Raw genomic sequence first — 22,480 nt, forward strand, 5'->3', positions numbered from 1 at the left:
GGGAAATCTTTAATAAAACTGGATCCCAAATTCTATTGCTATGCTTCAAAACTATATTTATGCCAACATCAAAAAGGCGTTTGGGGGAAAAGAAAGATTTTTCAAATGGGCAGGGGATGACACACATGAATGAATAAACCTCCAGATTTAAAAGTGACTGTAAACTCTGTTCAGTTATATCCGTCTCAGAAGTCACGGAAACGTTAAGAGGAGAGATGAGTCAGAGTTATCTTCATCAGATAACCCACAGGCAATGTCCTTCTTTCAATGAAATGCGTCTACAGACATAGGAAGTAGGGTAATAAATCCAGGCGGCTTTTCCATTCAAAAAGATCTTGGGGAAAGGACTCGGTCTGACAGCATGAGTTAGAGTCACATACATCTCCAAAATTAAGATTTTTCACTACATTCTCTCCACATGGGATGGAATTGTTCTGGAAATGAGTATGTATGTCTTCTTTCATCATGAGGGGCTTTTACATAAGATGCAGACATTACTGTCTCGAAGGCTATTTTTAAGTGGTGGCTTGTTTTATAGCTCCTGGCGTAGCTTTTCCCAGTGATTACAGTTTCACTCCTCTGGCCATAATGAATCATATCTGTGTGTTTGGACACCATTTCTCCTTCCTTCCACGCATGGAGTCTATCTCTGCCTGTGAATGTGGAGATTTACTCTGCTCTGCATACTTTTCAGGTGATGAGGTTTTATCTGAACAGGAGAAATTATAAAACACAAAATACACACTAGAAACATATCTGTAAGGGCACATGCTTCATTCACATATGGCAACTTGAGTATGTCCCAAACCTGTACACGTGTGATCAATATACCCTGGACGGCATGGTTTCATCACGGACATGATCCTTCTGCCTGCCGCCCACCACCACCACCAGTCTACTGAACAGAAGAACTAGCCCATGGTAGATGTGTATCCAAAATTCAGAAACTAACAGAAAGGACTCTTGATGCTCCAAAAAGAGCAGTTCCCTTCCAGACCAAGTTTGAACATCCTGAAATATACTTACTTGATGTAAAAACGTACAACCAAGACATTCTCCACACTGAATTAGGCAAGTTTATTAGGCTCCTAATTTCCATGTCTAGAACGTGAACATGGATTTACATGCATTGTCTCATTTTGTGGATCTTACATGCATGGAGTCTTCAGTCAGCTGGGCCTCTGATTCTACTTGTCAGTAATTTACAGTTAGCTCAATGTGAGTAGATGACAAACACAGAATGATACATAAGCCGTAGCAATAAATCCCACCCAGTCCCATTTACCTTTTTTTTTTCCAAAATCATATCACAACTCTCTCTTGTAAAAAATAAATTTCAGAACAAGGCATTTAATTCACTTTACTGAGAAAAATAAAGAAGATTCTATCATTTTGGAGCAATGAATGTCCAACTATGGCTGAAAGGTACACCCTGAGAATTAAATTATTTTAACGAACCCATTGAGGTTTATAAAGCTGTGTTAACCTAACGTCAGGAAGGGACACAAGATACAGGCACAAATGTCCCTGTTCATTTTGCTGTGCAATTCTCCAAGGACGCTGTGTTATAAACATCCTCATTGTCTTCAATGCTTGAAGCATCTGTAGAATCGGGATCGCTCACCACAATTCCCACAGAAGACAGACTGGTAATGAAGGCGTGCATCCGCTGGGCATAAATGTCCCTAATGTTAAAGTAAGGTAGCTCGTGACACTTCTCTGGTGGGTCCTCACTGCACTGGTCCACATCAATGTCCTTCTGCTTCTGGTAGTACTTGGAAAACTTGTTGAAGATAATGGTGATAGGGAGGGCCACCACCAAGATGCCACAGATGATGCACGTGCTGGCGATAAGCTTCCCGGCCAAGGTGACTGGGTGCGTGTCTCCATAGCCCACAGTGGTCATGCTGATGGTGGCCCACCACCAGCAGATGGGGATGCTGGTGAGGCTGGATGTCTGCTCGTCTTTCTCCACAGAGTAGATAAGCACAGAAAAGATGGAAATGCCCACAGAGAGAAAGAGAAGCAGGAGCCCAACTTCATGATAGCTGTGTCTCAGGGTGGCACCTAGAGACCGAAGTCCCACTGAGTGCCGGGCAAGCTTGAGGATTCGGAAAATCCTCATAAGCCTGAGGATCTGGACCACCTTGCCCATGTTTTCAATGTCCTCACTCTCTTCCTCCTTGGTGTCTACAGCCAAGGTGGCATAGAAGGGGATAATGGAGACGAAGTCAATTATGTTCAGAGGGTTTTTCCAGAATTTCTTTTGACAGGGAGCAGCGACCAGCCGGATGGCAAGCTCGCCAGTGAACCAAGCAATGCACGCGATCTCCACACCTTCCAGCACGGGGTCATCCACCTCTCCGTCCTCATTCTGGAACTCTGACATGCTGTGCACACACATGGCCACAATGGAGGCCAGCACCACGCTCAAGGACGAGATGGCAATGAGCTTGGCAGACAGGCAGTAGGCTGGGTTTTCCATTCGAATCCAGATCTTCTTCCGGAGCTGACCAAATCGCAGCTTGTCAAACTTCTCCAGCTCCTTCTCAAACAGGGACGACTCTTCAAAGGAGGTGTCGGTACTCACGTCGTTGCTCTTCTGGTCCCAGTCCTTCTCGTGGTTATCCTCCTTGCGTTCCTGGTAGCGATTACTGCAGCAGGAATCGATGAAGAGCTCGTTGATGCCCCAGTACTCGATCTCTTGGCAGAACGAGAATACGCACAGCTCCTCCATGACATGCAGCTTCCCCGTGTAATAAAAATTCAAAACATATCTGAACAAGGAGGGGTTCCGATCAAAGTAGTACTCCTTATCGGCCACACTGTAGTCATCGCACAGCTCCAGGATGGCCTCTTCCGAGTGGCAGGTGAGCAGTTTTCCGAGTCTGGTGTGAGGAAACCGCAGGAGGGTGCTCTGGTCGACGGACTGCTTAAAGCCCCCCACGTTCAAGTTGACAAGTTCCTCGTCTTGTCCAGGGCGATGGAAAAACTCACCAAACACCATGGTGGATACAGGAGGCAGGGAGCTGGATGGGAAGGGAGATGAGGAAGTTCACGCTGCACCTGGAAGGAGCACAAGACGGCATTAGCGCTGCCCTGTTGTGCCTTGCCAAGCTTATTTTTAATCTGCCCTTTCCAGGATGATGGGCTACGTGAAGAGCAAAGCAGGAAATGGAATAAGAAGGAAAAAGCATTACACATTTTAACCGGAAGAAAATGAACACAAAACAGATTGTTCTCCAAAAACTGGGGTTGATGGATCCATTTTTTAGGAAAAAGAAGACTGCCATCTAAGTTTGATGAACCTTCGTTCCTAGTTCTTTATTTTTTTTATGCATACAAAATTTACCTCCAGGCCCCCAAAAAGCAACGCCTTGTGGATCACTGACACAATACAAGCATCCCCAGTCTTAACCACGAGGCTCCCACATTTGGCAATGCTCAGTTCAAACGTGACAGGCTGGTTGCTGCCTGACTTGTAGCTCACCTCTCCCTGTGCCCAGGTCTCAGTCATGCACCCTCACAAACAGTTCTCTTCTCTGCTCTGACCCTCGCCCCCAACCCACACGTGACTGGGGGCTCAGCTCAGCTCTTATAAAAGATGTAGCTTTCCCCTTCTGCTCCCATGTTTCACTCCTTTAAGAGAAAGCCCCATTCCTACATTTGGATGTGGACAATCAAGAGCATATAATTATCTCCCTGTCCTTAAGTACCCTACATCTTAAAGATATAGTTACACTTCATGGGATAATGTTTCAGGTACATCCACAGAGAAGACAGTGACTTGGGGAAACCTCTATAAGTTAATTGCACTATCAGTTTCCTCATACAGACACTCTCCTCTCTCTCCTGCTCCCTCCCCTCACAGACAGTTCCCCACACACTCCCAATTGCCCCATAGATACCCAGTCTATACTGGCCCAGCACATACTGCCTGTTTCTAGTTCTGACACTAATTAGGATGTACCAGATCCATTTCTCAGGGAGAAAGTAATAGCTTTGACTATCACCCAATACAATGATACTTCCTTAGAGCAAATGGTGCAGAAAAAAGAAAGGTAGGAGACTATCATATACTAAATGCCTACAGGGTACTATTAGATGCTTCGATAGACACGATGCCATTTAATTCTGCCAACACTTTACAGAATGTGTACAGAAAAATGGATGCTCAGAGAGGTTGAGTCAAAGATCACAGTATAGGTAAATGGTAGAGCCAGAATTTAAACCCAGGTTGGATTAATGCAAATCCATGCTACTCCCACTATATACACCCTCTCCTCCATCCACTTTCTTCCTTATTATAATCCAATAATGCAATGTGGGAAATGCTATAACAGAAATGAGTCAAGCATCTTTGGGCTTATTGAGAAAAGAGCAATGACCCTTGTCATTGGTTACATTTGGCTCAAACATTAACAGTTCAAGCAGAGTTGACCAAACAAGGGGAATGGGCATTCCCAACAGTGGGCACCAAGGGTTGGGCATAAGCAAGATTGGGAAGAATCTTGTATATCAGTCTACAGAGTCTGGACTTTACCTGTAAGCAAGACCACTAAACAATCTTTTTTTATTATTTATTTTTTATTTTTTTAATGTTTATCTATTTTGAGGCAGAGAAAGACAGAGAATATATCCCAACCAGGTTCCGCACTGTCAGCACAGAGCCCAGTGCAGGGCTCGAACCCACAAACCATGATTTCATGACCTGAGCTGAAATCAAGAGTCAGACACTTAACCGACTGAGCCATCCAGGTGCCCCTAAACAATCTTAATCAATGACTGGACACAGCTGTCTTTGCCAACGGTGACTTAGAAAGACCCCACTGACAGTGGAGCAGGGGTCTGCTTGGGGTGAAAGTTCAGGGCCAAAGAGACAGGGCTACAACAGAACAGGTGAGAGGAAGGGAGAAGACCCCAACTCACATAGTGGTGGTGTGTGTAAAGAGGAAGTGACAAAAATCAAGGAAAGTTTATAATGTCAAATCAGCAGTACTTGGTGATTAATTTGAAAGAAAAAAAAAAGGACAGGAAAGTAGAAAAGCAAAACGAGAATGTGTTTTCTACTCTGCAGTAAGTGGATGATACGGGGACACTACTAGAGGAGGCAAAAAGATCAGGAAGGAATTTCTTGCCCCTTGTGTTTACGAAAAGCCAAGGCTGTGGGTGAGACAAGAGACTCCTCCTTTGAAAAGGATGCACCAGAGAACACAGCCTTAAAGTCCAGCCTTCTGCCATCCAGCCCAGGAGGAAGCCTACAGTCATAAAGTATGCATGGGCATTCGCTCTCGAGACACTAACCGAATGTGCTCCCATGAGTGTGTTCCCATGAAACCAGAGACCACAGCATAGCTTGACATGCCATTTAATAGATTAGCTGACCTCTTCAAAATACTTGGGTTTTTTTCTGCCTCTGCTTTCTATTTTTAGTTAGATATCATCTTTGAAGGGCCTACATCAGAGCTCCTGGCTTGGTCCAAATATTTATGGAACTTCAGATCTCTAACAGCAGGCTTGTGCTCATGGCAAGTATAGTAGTAAAACGTTCCAAGGACCTAGTTTTAGCTAAGCTGGCACTAAGACTTTAATGGACATTTTCTCCGGGTGGCTTATTTTTCATCTCTTTGGCTCTTCTGGAAAGCCCCAGCAATAGAATGCCAGGGTCTGCCTTCATGACACACGTGCATAAGCTGGTCTCAGGGGGTGTGTCATCCACTTCCCGATCATTCCGCGGGCACTTTTCTACAGGACCCTGTTATCACCCTTGATGCCAGACTTCCCATTCTGTCCTCCTCGCTTTGCATTCGCTCTGTGCTGGTGAAAGAGAGCCCTTCGTGAGGCCCACTCATGCCTCAAAGTCTGATCATTAAACCAACACACATCGTAAAAGAAGGGGTTCCTGTTGGGGGCTTTCAGGAGAGAGGAAAAGGGAAGCATCTCCGGATCAGGTCCAATGCTTGAGCTCAGAGGGCAAGCTAAGATGTCCCAGGACACAGAGGCCAGAGGACGGGGTTGTTTTCCTTGGCTGTGTCCATCCCACAGCAGCCAGCAGGGGGCAGGGAAGAAAGAGTTCTCACCTTACCTTCTGTAGCTAGGCTCCCTGGCATGCAGACAGTCCCTTGCCAATCACAAACATCCCTTCTGTCATGTGTCCCTCACTACTACTCTGGGATTTTGCCAATGAGGAGGCAGGATCAGAAGAGATAAGTGGACATAAGGCAGCTATTAAAGGTTAGAACAGAGGCGCAAGCTGGGGTTCCTTACACCAATTCCAGGGCTTTCTACAGCACTCTGCCTCACACATCTAAAGCAACATAAAGTAAGGCAGATACTGAACATCATTATTTCCAAGTTTCCTATTTCAGACCAGCATCTATTTAACAGCCATTCATTTACTCCTACCCAGAACACATTCACCAGATCAAAGGTATATTTACACATATCTATGTACATTTATGATTAATATAAATTATACATTTATAATTTATTTATATATGTAAATGTATACATTTATTTATAGATGTAAACATATACACATTTATGTGTATTTATAAATACATAAACTTAAAATACATTAAAGCATTGTCTTTATGCATGTTCATGTGATTTATAATCCAAAAATTGGCCTGCATCCTCTATTAATGAGTCTGTGGGGAAGTGGGTGAGGAGAGGTGGGCAATGCAAAATGAAGGGGAACCCTTTTGGAGGAGAATTTGACAAGATGTAGCAAAACTGTACAGGCATTTACCCTTTGCCCCAGCAATCTCTCTTCTAGAAATCTCTCCCAAAGAGAAACAGACAAAAATTAAAAACACTTGCATAACTGGAAACAATCCAAACAGCCATCAATAGAAGATTGGCCAAATAAACTACGGTCTCTCTCCCTCTCCTCTCTCTCTCTGTTTCTCTGTCTCTCTGTCTCTCTGTCTCTCTCTGTCTCTCTCTCTCTCTCTCTCTATATATATAAATATATATATATATATATATATATATATATATATATATATATATATATGCAATGGAGTGATTTCTAGGCTATATTATTTAAGTAAAGGGAAAATATGTGTGTGTATATACATATACATGCATATACACATACATACGAACACACACACACGCATGTACACACATGCTTATGTAAAGAAAAAGAAATGGCAAAAGGATAAACCAAAAATGAAAAAAGTGCCTCCCTATATGGGGAGAAAGGGAACAGGATATAGGGCACAGTGTTGGAACCTGGACTTGGAACTGTGTAAATATTTTACATAATTATGAAACAAAATTAAATTTAAAAAAGACAATCCTTAAAAATGTAACCTTACTGTATATCAAGTTGGTCAGTAACTTCAGAGAGATAAATTATTCCAAGGTTTTTTTTTCATTTGTTTATTTACTTTCGAGAGAGTACAAGCAGGGGAGAGGCAGAAAGAGGGGGGCAGAGGATCCAAAGCAGGCTCTGCGCTGAGAGGCGGACAGCAGAGAGCCTAATGTGGGGCTCAAAATCATGAACTGCGAGATCACGACCTGAGCCAGGTCAGACCTTCAACCAACTGAGCCACCCAGGTGCCCCTCAAGGTTTTCTAAATTCAATTTAATTTCAATAATCTGACTGTACATCTATAGTGGTATATACCATAGGACAAATATAGTATAGAAATCTTAAAATATTTTTAGTATTCATGTTGGTATAATTATTCTGAAACTTTTATGCATACACATAGGTTAAAGCAAGTAAATGATTATGTTAATATCATTATCCCCCAAGATTTTGAGGGCAAAATAAAAGAAATATAAATATAAAATCAAATAAATAAAATAAAAACCCAATGATCCTAAATCTGAACTAGAAATATCATTATGGACTGATAATTTAATTTTTCTTAAAAGAAAATCTTATTTCCACTGAAAAAACCTACAACAGAATGACTATCTCCAGTGGATGCTCTGAAGCATCACTTATATTTCCCCTTTAGAATCGAAACACTCATTCTCACACTTGCTGGAAGTGTTAATAGCTAAAGGGCTCTCAGTTAAGTCCCTCTTTGAGAATCACCCTCAGCCAAAGAGAGCTGCCTTGCCCAAGGTCACACTCTTTCCCCAGGCAAGTTCACATCCAATGGCTTAAGTATGGGGAAGCTACAACAACCCAGCACCTTTTTCTCAAGGTGGGCACCCGAGTTCCAGAGTTCCCATAGGATCAGCTAAGATTTCTGTCACAACTTCATCCCAGTTCAACGCCTCTCCTTACCCAACCCTACTTCCTTCAATTCCCACTAGTATTTGTCCCAAGGGAACCTCCCAACAAACTTTCTGCACATAAATTTCTGTCTTAGTCTATTTCCCTGGGAACCCAACTGAAGACACCAAGTCAAGAGCAATGAACATCTCGAGTTTGTGCAGATTGAGGCATCAAAATACAATTTCTCACTAAAATAACAAGGGCTTCTTGGAGAAATAGCCAATCCCAGGTCTGGGGTAAGAAATACACAAAATAAGCCTGGACTATCTTGTTACATTAGAAAGCAAGGAACAGAAGGACAAGGGAAGGGAAGGACAAGGGAATATTCAAAGGGACTCAGGACCAACTGGAGACTCACACTGGCCAAAGATTTGTGCATCAAAAAGAAAAAATCTCCAATAGACTGAAACACATCAAGTATGTTAAAATCCCTGAGTTCATAATAATATTTTTAAGAAAGAAAGAAAGAATACATTGGTCACCTTTGAAGGGTACTAAAGTACCAACTCGTTACTCTGGAATGTGAGACAAAAAAGAAAATCAAACATTTATCTTGTTTTCCTGCATGACTTATACCTTAGGAGAACCATATAGTAGTTAAAGAGGGAAATTTTTCCTTATAAAAATATTCCAACAATTCAAAAACAATTGTAACAGAAACAATTAAAATAGTACACTAGAAAATGTTTATTTAGATTGAAAAACACAGTTTGAAAGTAAAAGCATGAAAACAGTAACCAAAAGAAAGCAGGAGTGGCTATACTGATAACCACACAAAATAAAATTTAAGACAAAAATTGTTACCAAAGACAAAGAGCATTATATAAAAATAAAACAGTCAATTGATCAAGAAAACATAAAAATGACAAATATAGATGTACCCGGCAATAGAGCCCAAAAATACTATCTCTATTTGTAGATGACATGATTATGTATATAGAAAATCTTACAGAATACACACAAAACATGTATTAGAACTAATAAGTAAATTCAGTAATGTTGCAGAATATGAAGTCAATATACAAAAATCCATTGTATTTCTGTACACTAGCAATGAGTAAACAGAAATATGAAATTTAAAAAACAGTTCCATTTATAGGAGCATCACAAAGTTATTATTTAGCAATGAATTTAACAAAAGTGGTACAAATTTGTGCCCAAACTACAAAATATTGTTGAAAGAAATTAAACAAAAATAAATGTACAGACATCCCCATATAGCAGTACTCCCCAAATTAATCTATAGATTGAACACAATTGCCATCAAAATATTAGCTGCCTTTTCTTTTCAGAAATTGACAGACAAGCTGATTCTAAAATTCATATGGAAGTGCAAGAAACCCAGAATAGTCAAACAATCTTGAAAAAGAAGAACAAAGTCAGGAAACTCATACTTCATGATTTCAAAAATTGCTACAAAGCTACAGTAATCAAGACAGGGTAGAATTGGCATAGGACAGAGAGGGAGATCAACAGAGCAGAATTAAGAATCCAGAAATACGTCCATATCTACTGTCAACTGATTTTCAACAAGGATGTCAAGAGAATTCAATGGGGAAAGAACAGACTTTTCAATAAGTGGCACTGGGACAACTGGACAGCCACATGCAAAAGAATAAAATTGGATGCCTGCCTCACACCATATACAAAAGTTAATGAATCAGTGGATCAGAAACCTAAATATAGGTGCCAAAACTATAAAACGCTCATAAGAAAATACAAGCATAAATCTTTGTGAGCTTGGATTAAAGTGACTTCTTAGCTATGACACCAAAAGCATAATAAAATAAGAGGAAAAATAGATAAAGTGACTTCAAAAGTAAAAATTTTGTGTTTCAAAGGACACTATCAAGTCAAAGGACAAGAATCAAGAAAATGAAAAGACAACCCACATGATGTGAAAAAATATTCGCAAATAAATTATCAATAACGATCTAGTATCCAGAATAAAGAGCTCTTACAACTCAATAATAAAAAGCCATATAACTTACTTTCAAATGGGCAAAGGATTTCTTCAATAGACATTTCTCTGAAGATATACAAATGGCCAAAATGTCCGTGAAAAGACGGAAAATCATTCGTCATTAGTGAAATGCCAATTAAAAACACGAGATAACACTTGCCACTACCAGGATGGCTAAAATCAAAAAGTAATAATAATATAAGCATCTTAGCATAATGCAAGTGTTAGTGAGGATGTGGAGAAACTGGAACCCTCATGCATTACCAGGGGTAATGTAAAATGGTGCAGCCATTTTGGAAAAGAGTTTAGCCCATTTCTGAAAAAGTTAAACACAGAATTACCCTATGATCCAACAATTCTACTCCTAAGTATATTTATAAAGGAACTGAAAATATATGTACAAACAAAACATATACACTAATGCTCATAGCAGCATTATTGATAATAGCCAAAGAGGGAAAACTACCCAAAAGTCCATATCCATTAATTGATGAATGGATAAACAAAATGGTCTATCCATTCAATGGAATATTATTTGGCCATAAAAAGGAATGAATTACTGATACGACAACATATTTCGCTGTAGATAATAATGTTTTGAAAACATTATTCTAATGAAAGAAGCCAGACCAAAACAGGCCACATATTGTACGATTCCATTTATATGAAATATCCAGAGTAAGCAAACCCATAGAGACAGAAAGCAAATTAGTGGTTGCCAGGGGCTAGGAGGAAGAGAGATAGGGTGTGACTACTAATAGGTATGTGTTTCTTTTGGGGGTGATAAAAATATTCTGGAATTAGATGACTGTCCAACCTTATGAATATACTAAGAACACCCCAATTATGTATTTTAAAAAGGTAAGTTGTATCATAAATGAAGTATATCTCAATAAAACTATTCTTTAAAATAGGGTTCCATCTAATGGAGAAGGAATGATAGAATTAAAATCTCCCTATTTCACAAGATCATCATGAAATGACAGATCTGGGTTGCTAACACCCAGATAAAAAGCTGGTGGGGAACTTTACCACAGCTACATCAGAATGGCAATACCTGAGCTCACTGATCAAGCCCGAAGTAACAGAAAGAAACAAGACACAATGTGCCTCATGATACACATGTGCCTCATGATACACAATTCTGCAGTATTTCAACAACAGCAACAACAACAAATCAGGCCTGAATTTTATTGAGAGTCTAGATCTGCCACTTGAAATCACATGGAGATTTCAGGGGAACATGTGCAGTGAGTGACACAGCGAAATCCAGACTGTGGGAAACTGTACAGACAAACGGCACAGACCAGATAAGCGACATATCAAACAGATCCAATGTGTGGGCTTTGTATGACTCCTGATTTTAACAGGCCAAATGCTTAAAAAAATATGAAAACCAGGGACGTTGGAGTACCGGCTAGATATGTGATCATATAAAAGAGTGATTGTTAATTTCTCAATGTGCTGATGGTATTGTAAGTATGCTTTTTAAAAGAACCCTTATCTTTTGAAAGTATATATTAAAATTTTATGGATAAAAGTATACATTTGAGATTCATTTCAAAATAATCCATGGGGAGTGACAGAGTCGGGAGGGGTGGGGGGTGGGGGGTGGGGGAGGTGTATCTTACTGATACAAGATATGACCATGGATTGATCATTGTTGCAGTTGTGTGATGGGTACAGGAGTTCAATGTAGTATTCTCCCTATTTTGGTACATGTTAAAATTCTCCATCAAAAATGTTTCAAGAAAAATTTACCACGCACCTTTTTGGGCCATGTACTGTGTAGTAAGTGCTTTCACACACACTATTGGTTACCCTTGAATTCCCAGCAACTCATGCAGTACCCAGGCACTAGGAGGGAATGAGGAAGCGTCATGGAATGAATGAAGAACCTCCTTGAATTCTCTAACAGTCCTTAGTGGTAGATCTTATATCCCACGTTGCAAATAGGGACACCTGAGATGCAGAGTTTGGTCAACATTATCCAGCTTTTGTGTGGCAGACTCTTTCCACTATGCCTCAAACATGAGTATTTAAATTTAAGTGGGAGGCAGGAGGGACTGGCTGACTTTTAAATTCACAGAGTCTTTTATCATCCTCATTAAAGAATGCTATACTCCTTACTGGGAGATTGGGTATAAGCATACCGAGGACACATGGGAGTCTCCAGTCATGCACATCTGGGAGCACAAAAGGCATTTGGCTGCAAAGCTGAAAAATCAACTGCTATTTTTGTCCTCTTTCTCAAGAAGATCATTGGCTTCTGTATCGCTCCCCCTGCCTACTACTAACCCAAATTACTCATGGTGAGAACACTATCTACTGTATTTGGCTACCTTGTGCCTCTCGGTGTTTACAGGATTGAAAAGAAAGAAAAAGATGTCAAAAATCCAAGATAGCCACCGAAGCTTAAAAGAAAACCTGCATTGATCTTCTCTCCAAGTGGCACCCTGTAAAAGGCTTTTCAAAGCCATTAACCTCTTACTCACCTCTTCTTAGCCCACTTCCCTCTCTTTTTGCTTTATGCTCTCAAACTCACTTAAAAAATACTCTCGGAACAGAGTCCTTTCAAGGCTGACAAATACACATGCACACAAGTGCATGAGTGGCTTTGATAATGCTCTGGCTTTGCTCAGAAAAATAACAAAAGCATAACAAACACAAGTCGGTATTTTTATGGGGCAGAACCACTTTTTTCAATCAATCCCACAAATGTAAAGAAAAACCTAGATTCCTTCTGCCCTCCCACTTGTCCAAAATCTACGTTAAATCCTCCTATCAAATTAAAGCAAATAGGGCATTTTTCAGAATTAATACTGCCATCTTTTTGGAACATTCTTTTAAGAGCTGCATTTTATCCCATTAAATATAAAAGAAAAATCACTAATTTTTTAAGTGTTTTTTTTGTTTTTTGTTTTTTTTTTGAGAGAGAGAGAGAGCAGGGGAGGGGCAGAGAACGAGGAAAAGACAGAATCCCAAGCAGGCTCCGAACTTTCAGCACAGAGACCAATGTGGGGCTTGAACCCACGTACCATGAGATCATGACCTGAGCCAAAATCAAGAGTCAGATGCTTGAAAGACTGAGCCACCCAGAAGCCCTAAAAATCACTAATGTTTTTTAAAAGGTTAGGTCCTGCTAACTCATATTTCTGCCCATGGCATGTGAGAATATTCCAAATAAAACCAAGCAGATGTAAACAGAATTAGAAATCTAAAGTCAATCCACACCCATGAATGGAGGTATTCTCCCCAGGCACCTTCGCTGACCTTCGCTGATCTCTTCCAGCAAGCTCCCTGTGTACTGGTGTGGGTAACATGTAAGGAAAAGAACATCGGTAATACATAATGGGCCAGAGAAGATAAGAGGGCCTGGTCAAATGTCAGTGGCATTGCATAGCCCACCCTATGTGGATTTGGGAATGGAAATGCTAGGGTTCCTTGCTTTAGGCCCTCGTGACTCAGTGTTGTTAGAACCGGTAAAATAGTGCAATTCTGAAAAACAAATAGCTACTTCTGAGATACCTAGAAGGTCATGCCCAGAGCCAGTGTATAGAATACATGAAATTTCAAAGAGCTTTCTGGAAGCGAGGCAGCTCCCTCCACCTGGAACAGTCCTCTTAGAACTGTATTCATTCCATCTGGACCTCTAGTTAGTGTGGCTGCTCCTCTCCAGGGATCCTGTAACTCATACAGCTCATCTCCAAGCAGAGGCTGCTCAGAAGACTGAGTGATTTAGTGAAACAAGTGGCCAGAAATCTGTCCTATTTGTAAAAAGCAAAGAATCACAGACGAAAGATTTTCAACGTGGACTAGGAAAAATGTGGACGGACAACAAGACAGGAGCCTATCAACAGTCACATTATGTGGAGGAACCCACACACTAGTGGTTGTACTGGTGAAGTTCTGGAGTCCAGGGGAGGGAGTTCTGGAGAATCTGAACACACCTGAGCCAAATTAATAGGTCCCCTCCACCCACTTCCTCATCCCCTCACCTTACAACAGCCCGCAGGGCACTATTATTTTAGCATCCACCACAAGACAGTATAATGTTTTCACAGCTCTCCTCACCACCACAGACCTGACCATGGCTGTCACTAGACCCTAAGCTCTTCCATGGAAGGAATCATGTATTGCCACCTCTACAGTCTCAGCCATTTATGCTAATTTCTGCCCATGGTCTAGTGAAAGATACTCTTTTATCTGGAAGAATTAAAAGGCTATCACTGTTTTCATCCAAGAGCTAGCAGAATGATCTAGACCAGACAAGGTGAAATGAAATGCTTCCAGCGGCCAAACAAGTAAGTTCAACAAATAAAGTGGGCTGGTTGGGACTGTGGTGAACTCTCCAGGACATTGTTGTCCATTGTCCTTTGTAGAAGCAGAGGGCTGGTGCTCCAGGAGAACCCAGAAATCCTGATTTTTATGAGGGATAGCTCAAGTTTTATTAGACTCGATCCAACGTGTTCCTAACGTTATGCGGCTCACACAAAATGTGTCTCCATGCCAGCTACTTCCGATAAGCCCCCAATCTGCAGCCTGACCCAGACTTACCAACCCAACTCCACAGTCCATTTTAAGCCAGACTGACTTAAATGGACACAAATGGAATTTTATCTCAATAATACTAGTGCTACTTCCTCATGTCTGAACTATCAATGTCAAAAGGGGAGATGGGCAATGTGGGCTACGGATTCTTCCAGAGCTGCCTTCGTGCATCCCCCAAAAGAATCCAACCTATTTCCTCCCAGGCTGGCTCTCTCCTTTCCTCCTTCAATCACGTGCCCCAACTGCCGGTGAATTTGAGTCAGAATAGTCTCCCCGGTGTCTGACCTTCATTTCTGTCACTACATTGTAAGGCTCATTCTGCCCTCCCTTTGATAAGTAAGGGGGCCAGAGAAGATCAGTGGAAGCTCTTACCTTTGTGGTGTTGATGTCACACTCTCTGCCCTCATCCTGTCCAGTGGAATGTCCATCATCATCCAAGAAGCTCCGCCCTTCTTCCCTCGCAGGAATGTGTGGTGTGCGCAGGCATTTAGTGGCCAAAAAGGAGGGAAGAATCCTGTTCTCTGATTGTAAGGGCCAAAGCAATCACTGGGAAATCACTCTCACCTGCCGAAGAAACCACAGGTCAAGTTTTGGCTCCAAGGAAGAAACACACCCAACATGTTCTATCTCAAACTCAGCAATCTGGGCGTTTTACTGATTAGACCTATATCTTAGAGGCCCATCTCATCTTAGGAAGTGGGTGGTCTTCTCCCCACCACGGAACCATCATCACTCCCACTGCACACATGGATAGAGAGGCATCATAGTCCCAGGACCAGACTCACAATTGCTCTCAGGCTCACAGACTCTCAGATCTTGACTGTGGTGGACACTTGGGACTCTCCACAGACCCCAAAGCCAATAAAACCTCCAAAGATAACACGAGGCACTAGAGACAGGGCTGCGGTCATTCACCTCCCACACATAATTTCTTCCGGGAGCATTATTTCCCTAGCTAATTCATCAAGGATATACTTATAAGCCTCTAAATGAATACATTTTAATCCATTTCAGAGACCCAGTTCTGAGTGTGACTGCCCTAATAGAATTAACAGTGCTGCTCTAATTTGAAATCAATTTCAAAGACTGGCCAAATTCGATTTTGCTTTATTTGTCCATTGTTGTATTTCACAGATCAGAAAGGACTACACAAGCTAGATCAGAGTCCTCCAGTTAAAACGTGTGTGTGCATGTGTGTGTGTATGTGTGTGCATGTGCGTGGGGGGGGGGGTAAATTTGTATCAAAACAAAGGGACAAATTTACATTTCTCTCTCTGAATAAATTAAAGAAACCACAAAAATGTCCAGTTCCCAACAAGGTAAGCTGTGCCTCATGTTGATACATTCCCATAGATTTATACTAGGATCTAAGCATCCATCCATTGACTTTCATGTTTTCAGATCGATGATATGTGCTATGCGGCGGGGGGGGGGGGGGGGGGGGGGGGAACGGGACAGGGGCGAGGTGGGGAGGAAGAAGAAAAGATTGATTCCCAGCTTCAGAAAGAAAATGAACGAAGTGCCTCCAGCTACGTCAGTCATCAAACAAGCATTCATTATAGTTTAAGATCGGCCTGGAATTATCCTAGGCATTGGGATTACAAACAAGATGCAGTGGCTGCCCCTCCTCCCCACCCCCCAGGAGCTCCCAGGCCCAGAACCAAATGTAATAAACAAGTAATGGCATCCCACCAACATCAAGGGGGCAATGGTGAGGGAGCAAAGCAGGAACACACCGGTCCCAACAATGGCCAGAGCAACACTTCGGTGTGTTTTCACCTCTAATAAAGATAACAAGGAAAGACCCAGAAAAAAAAAAATGCAGCTCTACCCAAAGGGAATTTCTGAGATGGGACTCTTAGCGAAGAGGTAGAGAAATCTCAACAGGGATAAATAATATCAATTCAGGAGCTAAAATCTGTCCTTCTTCTTCTCCTCTTCCTCCTCCTCCTCCTCCTCCTCCTCCTCCTCCTCCTCCTCCTCCTCTTCTTCCATGGCCCCCCAGCAACACATCATTGGGTCAACCTCAGATATTTGTGTTCCACTAAAACGCAGAAATGCTGCTCTCCCTTTTTTAAAGGGTACAGCACACACATACAGTCTTTCCTTTGCCTACCAGATGCCTTTCCAAATGTAGCACATTTTAAGGGAAGGTAAGATTAATCTGGCTGGGAGATAATTAATTAACTGCAAGCCGCTTTGATGTGACTATATTAATTACTGAAGAGAAAAAATTAACAGCACTTCTAAGAAACCCCAAGCATTGCTGAGCATTGGCTCATCACAGAAGGGCTGGCCCAGGGACAGACTGTGAGGTGAGCCAAGTGTATCTTTTTTTACAGAAACTGGTACCTAGTGGGGCCCTCCATCAATGTCTGATAAATTACTAACGTCCCGGGCTGCCTTTTCTCTTTCCCTACCCAAACTCAGAATTCTAGTGTTCTGCTTCATTTCCCATCACTATGACTCCTGTCAAAAAAACGAAAACAAAAACAAAAAACAAAACTGGATTTTTGGAAAAGATATACCAGTCAATACCTCTCAGTGTGAATTTATGCCAATTCACTCTCCTCCTAGGGCATTCACATTCTAAGGGTGACCTTTCCCTTGTAAAATGATAACCAGCACTTTCTGAGTCCAGTACAACATGCCAGGAACCTCCCAGGAGTTTCACACACGTATCACCTTAACCACCGTAAGTGTTAATTGTTGTGACTCCCCTTTTATAGGTAGGACATCGAGGCTCAGGGAAGCTATTTGTCCAAATGCCAGAGCCAGGATTCAAACTCAGGTAAGTCTGCCTAATGTCAATCAGCATAGAAAATCGAGATCCACATCCAGTGGTCAGGGAAAGTGAAGGACTGGGAGAAGTGGGTAAAACATGGCCCAAACCAGCAGAATTTGGGAAAGAAAAATGTGTGCACCCAACACATTCTCCCCTTCCTGCTTAACAGCCCCACCAAATGGTTCTATCCTCCATGTTCCTACCACCTCTGTCAGAGCCTAACGGTTCAAAATAAGAGAGTATTGTTTGTGACTTAGCACTGAAGCAGATTTCTGACTTTGCTGAGTGATTCAGCAGGATTGGGGCAAAACACATCAAGCTCGCTCAGGCATTGCTCGCCTCTGTAGAACTCTCTTCGCAGTAAAAAGGGAGATCCTCTCCAGCATCCTTGTGGATAGACCCTCCAGCTCACCTAGATTTCCTAGTGGGTTGACCACAGCACTCAGAAATATACAAAATGACTTTCTCCATTATGTAGAGGGAAAAAGTGAAGATCAACTCTTCCATCATCCAGAGAGCTGACATCCAGTCTTGGAACAAAACAAGGAAAATCACATGGACAAGCAGACAGTGCACAGGGGTAATAATAGCTCCCTATGTCCTTCTCTTAAGACTCAAATTAAACTATAAAATCAGTGCCTGAGAGATAAAAGCAGACATTCCAAGTGTCACTGCTGCATAGGTCTGTGTCTTACGGACTTGCACAGAATCCTGAGTGTACCTGTTACTGCCCTGCTCACGTTCTTCTGAAATATTGTCGCCTCCGTGCTACCCAGTAGCTGAGAAGCCTCCAGTTAAGGACAGTGTTAAAATATCAGTCTTCGTATTAATTATCCCTGTTACACAATGGTGGTTGACACATTTTTATTGAGCCGATTCCTCTCCCCCACGGCAATGAGACTAAAGAGTAAATTAATTAAAAGAATCAATATGGATAAGGAAAGGCAGTTGGTCAGCAAGGGAAGCAGAGGAGGAAAGTGTGAGAGATCAAAGTTGGTTGCCGAGAGCCATCCCAGCACTTTCTAGAGGTGTAATCCTGAAGATGTTGCACATTCCAGCCCTGATGGGCACATCTCGCATGGATTTTTAAGTGTCTAGACCTAGAGTTTCAGCTATCATTAGATACCCCAAACCCTCGCCTTTTCAGATTCTAGGCTCCCTGAGGCACCTCCTGGCAATTTCAGTTCCCAGGCACCTTGCCAACAGAGAGCATATGAGCTATGCTGCCAACAACCGTGTCCATTCTATCCGCTGGTTTTATTTATTAGTGGAACGTAATAAGGTGGGAAGAGGTTTATTCACTCAGTTTTCTGTGAGTTCCTATGAGAGTCAATCTGCTAGAGTCTGGTACTCTGAAAGTGAGTTTCTGAAGTTGCTGGGCTGAGAGAGAGAGCTTGACCTTGACCTGTGATAAGGTCACCAGGTAAAGAGCACCATCAAGCACCATCCTGACAGCCAGCCAGCTTCCCTGGAGACATCCTGACCTTGCAAACTTCTACAGAGTTTATTCACCCTCAACGCTACTGACATTTTGAGGCCAGGTAACCCTCCTGTGGGGGGGCTGTGTCATGCACTTTATGATATTTAGCAGAATCCTTGGCCTCTACCCACTAGACACCAGGAGCACATCTCACTTTCCCCTAAGGTCGTGACAACCAAAATTGTCAAATGTCCCCCAGAGAGCAAAACCATCCCCACTTGTGAACCCCTGCTCTAAGGAGACCTCAGACACCTGTCTGGAAGCTGGGAGTTCAGAAAGCTCAGAATGGCAGATGGTACTAATACTTTGCTGACAGGGGCCAGGGATATTCCCCCAGACACTTGTTCTTTTAGAATTCAGTCATGGCATTTCTGGTGTCAGACAAGCGAAACTTTGCAAGTGAGCAAAGATAAAAGGAGGGTTAACCTTTTGTTGAAACTCGAAGCGTGCTTCAGGCAATTGGAGTCTGGAGTAAAGGTTAGTGATTTTCTCTGAGAATCTATATGATATTTGCTAACATTTTGGGGGGCAGAACTGACACACAGCACAATGCATTAATATAGTTGGAAAGATGGCTTACTACAGCTCTTCGCAGGTACGGGTCCTCCCGCTGACCAGACCCACTCCTTTGTTTTTTTAAATGTTTATTTATTTTTGAGAGAGAGAGAAAGACAGAGATCAAGCACAGGAGAGGCAGAGACAGAAGGGTGCAGGCAGTTCAAAGCAGGCTCTATGCTGACAACAGAGAGCCCAACACAGGGCTCAAACTCACGAACAGTGAAATCATGACCTGAGCCAAAGTCAGAAGCTGAACCAATGGAACCATCCAGGTGCCCCTGACCAAACCCACTCCTGACCAAAGCTCCAATCTTGGAAACTCATCAATGTCCCAGGAAAAGTGCAAATACATGTTAGTTTTATAGTCTCACCACTATTTTATCAATCACAGACTAATTTTCAATAAAATCTAAGAGTGATGAAATAATAGGAATAATAACAAAAGGTGAAATTCGATGCTACTCCTATCTTGATTAGCTAATGAGAGTTGTGGTCTGGGGTTTTGCTTAAATAAAATTAAGATATCACAATCAGTCTGAAATCAGATTTAGTGTCCCAGAAAAATTGTAGTTATATTTAAATCCTATAATCCAAAGAAGTCAGAATAATACAACACTTTCCAGTTGATTCAGACAGCAGATTACTAAGAATATCCCTGACTTACTTAGTTTTTCCAAATTATCAAATTTCAAGATATACATTAATATGAGAAATCCTTGAATTAATAAACACTTTTTAAAAAATTTGCTGTGTCCCAAGAAGAAAGTGAAAACTTCTCAGAGTCTAATACATTCAGGGATTAAAAATAAATTTATCAAAAATAATAATGAAAATAAAATTATACAAGTTCTGGTCTTCAGGGAGGAAACCAGTAAGTGCCTTCCAAAGCAAAGGCTCTAAATTGTACTTGAAAAGTTAATATAAATGATATTTTCTTGGCCATCCAGAATGAGCAAATGCAATACCATCTCCAGAAATCCCTAAGGCTTGAACCACGGGTAACTAAATACCACTTTCCTCTTCTCGGGTTTATGTTCCTAGACAACCCTCCCTGGGGAACAGAGGGAGACGGCAGGCTGCTGCTGAGTCACTGAGTCACCTCCAAAGGCAATCTTCAGAACGGAGAGTAAGGAAAAGCCCTGTGGAAGGGTGTGCACTTCAAAAGAGGGAGAGAAATCTCATGGTCACTGATCCCAGCAAGGTCATCCTCATGTGGTAACAGGGCTCTGGGACCACCCTGAGTGGCCCATATGGCTGCCACTATTCCACCGGACACCCCCACTTGCAGATACCCCCTAAAGCATGACTGGCTGAAATCTGGGGCTCAGGCTGCAGCCAGATAACAGGCAGGCAAATCAGCCCACCCAGGGGCTTTAGGCCCTGTGCTCTGTCTCATTCGTCCCCACGTTTTCAATGGCTGATGCATCATGTGTCTGCACTAACACAGTGATAAAAAGAGCAACTCAAAGCAAGCAGTTCTGTAGCATAGAGAGGGAGAAACATAGCATGCCAGGATAATTGTGATTGGGAACAGGTAAACGGAAACCTTCTGGAGGACACTGTAGCAATGTGTATTACAAAGCTGTGGTTCCACCTCTGAGAATGTATCCTGAGGGAATGAATTAGACAAGTGTGCAAGGATGGGTATCCAAGGATGTTCACTGCATCAGTGGTTACTCATAAGCGTAAAAATTCGAAGGCAAGCTAAATGTCCATCAACAGGGAAATAGTCAGATTAGGAGGTAGCCATGTAATGCAACAGTCTGTGGCCATTAAAAACACCAAAATCATAATAATGGAAGGAGGTCCCGTATACTGAATCAGGTGTCTCAATACCTCTGAGTGTTTGCACGTCTGAACCCATTTAATCCTCATGACACTTGAACAGGTAGTATTTTTACTGGATTCATTTTACAGATGGAGAAACTGGTAGATAGAGAAATTAACTAACTCTCCAGGGTCAACAGCTAAGTGATAGCCTCATGGTTTGAATCTGAGCAATAACACTCTAAAGCCACCCTGTTACCTGCAATCGATGCTCTACTACCTCTAGATTCATGAGAAAATCATCAAAATATGCTAAGTAAAAAAGAGAAAAATAATTATAATACAACATATGGCATGATCTGATCCTTATAAAATATGTCTAACTTTACAAAGTGAAAAAAAAAATGATCTATAAGAATATACACGAAAATGCTAAATGCATTCTCTCTGGGTGATAGAATTCAGGGTGATTTTTGCTTTCTACTCCGTACCTCTCAACATTGTGTGACTTTCTTTGCAAGCATTAAGAAACACTTGTGTAAACAGTCATTTCTATTTGGAAAAATAAACAATTGAGAGTAGGCTTAGGCAGGACTTGGGGAAAGGAAGGGGGGTGGACATCAAGTGAACGTACAGACTTGGCGGAGGTGGGACCCTCGGCCGATGGACTCCTTGTGAGAATCATAAGCTTCTGCCGTAGATTCACGTCTGCTTTGTGGCCGGCACTGTCCCAGGGACTACAGAAATCAAAGGACAACATGACTCTGGCCCTCAGAGCTTAGAGTTGCTTAGAAGCAGCTATAGGAGGGTACGTAGGTAAATAAATAAGTGTAGTACAGGCGGGAGATGTCAGGTACCCTGAAGAGAGGTACCAAGAAAGTTCCATGGAAATTCAGAGAAGGTAATGGGTCCCTCTGGGATCGGGAAGTAGGGAGAATGACAGGAATGGGTGGCATTTGAGCTGAGCCTTGAGAGTGGGGTCAGACATAAACAAGTAAAAGGAGACAAGTAAGTGTAAAAAGGCCGTTCTCCAAGGAGAGGAAGGAACATACGCAAAGCCGCGGGACTGGAAAGCTTGTGTTACATACAGAGAGCAGAAAATAGTCGAGTCTGGCTAATGGAGCCCTATGACCT

The 22,480-nt window shown here is 42.0% G+C and overlaps 1 protein-coding gene across 3 annotated transcripts in view; it reads right to left on the bottom strand.

Moving 5' to 3' along the window:
- Positions 1-1,056: 1,056 nt before the first annotated feature.
- The window catches only part of KCNS3 (potassium voltage-gated channel modifier subfamily S member 3), a 39,354-nt gene continuing 17,930 nt past the window's right edge, over positions 1,057-22,480 (bottom strand). For all 3 annotated transcript variants that reach the window (XM_043604486.1, XM_043604485.1, XM_043604483.1), the window contains exons 2-3: positions 15,129-15,320; positions 1,057-3,066 (exon numbers count right to left, since the gene is read on the bottom strand). In XM_043604486.1, coding sequence (XP_043460421.1) covers positions 1,532-3,007 — 1,476 coding nt within the window. In that variant the 5' untranslated portion in view covers positions 3,008-3,066; positions 15,129-15,320 and the 3' untranslated portion in view covers positions 1,057-1,531. The remainder of the gene's footprint in view (positions 3,067-15,128; positions 15,321-22,480) is intronic.

This window comes from Prionailurus bengalensis, chromosome A3 (assembly GCF_016509475.1).
Source record: "Prionailurus bengalensis isolate Pbe53 chromosome A3, Fcat_Pben_1.1_paternal_pri, whole genome shotgun sequence".
Lineage (NCBI taxonomy): Eukaryota > Metazoa > Chordata > Mammalia > Carnivora > Felidae > Prionailurus > Prionailurus bengalensis.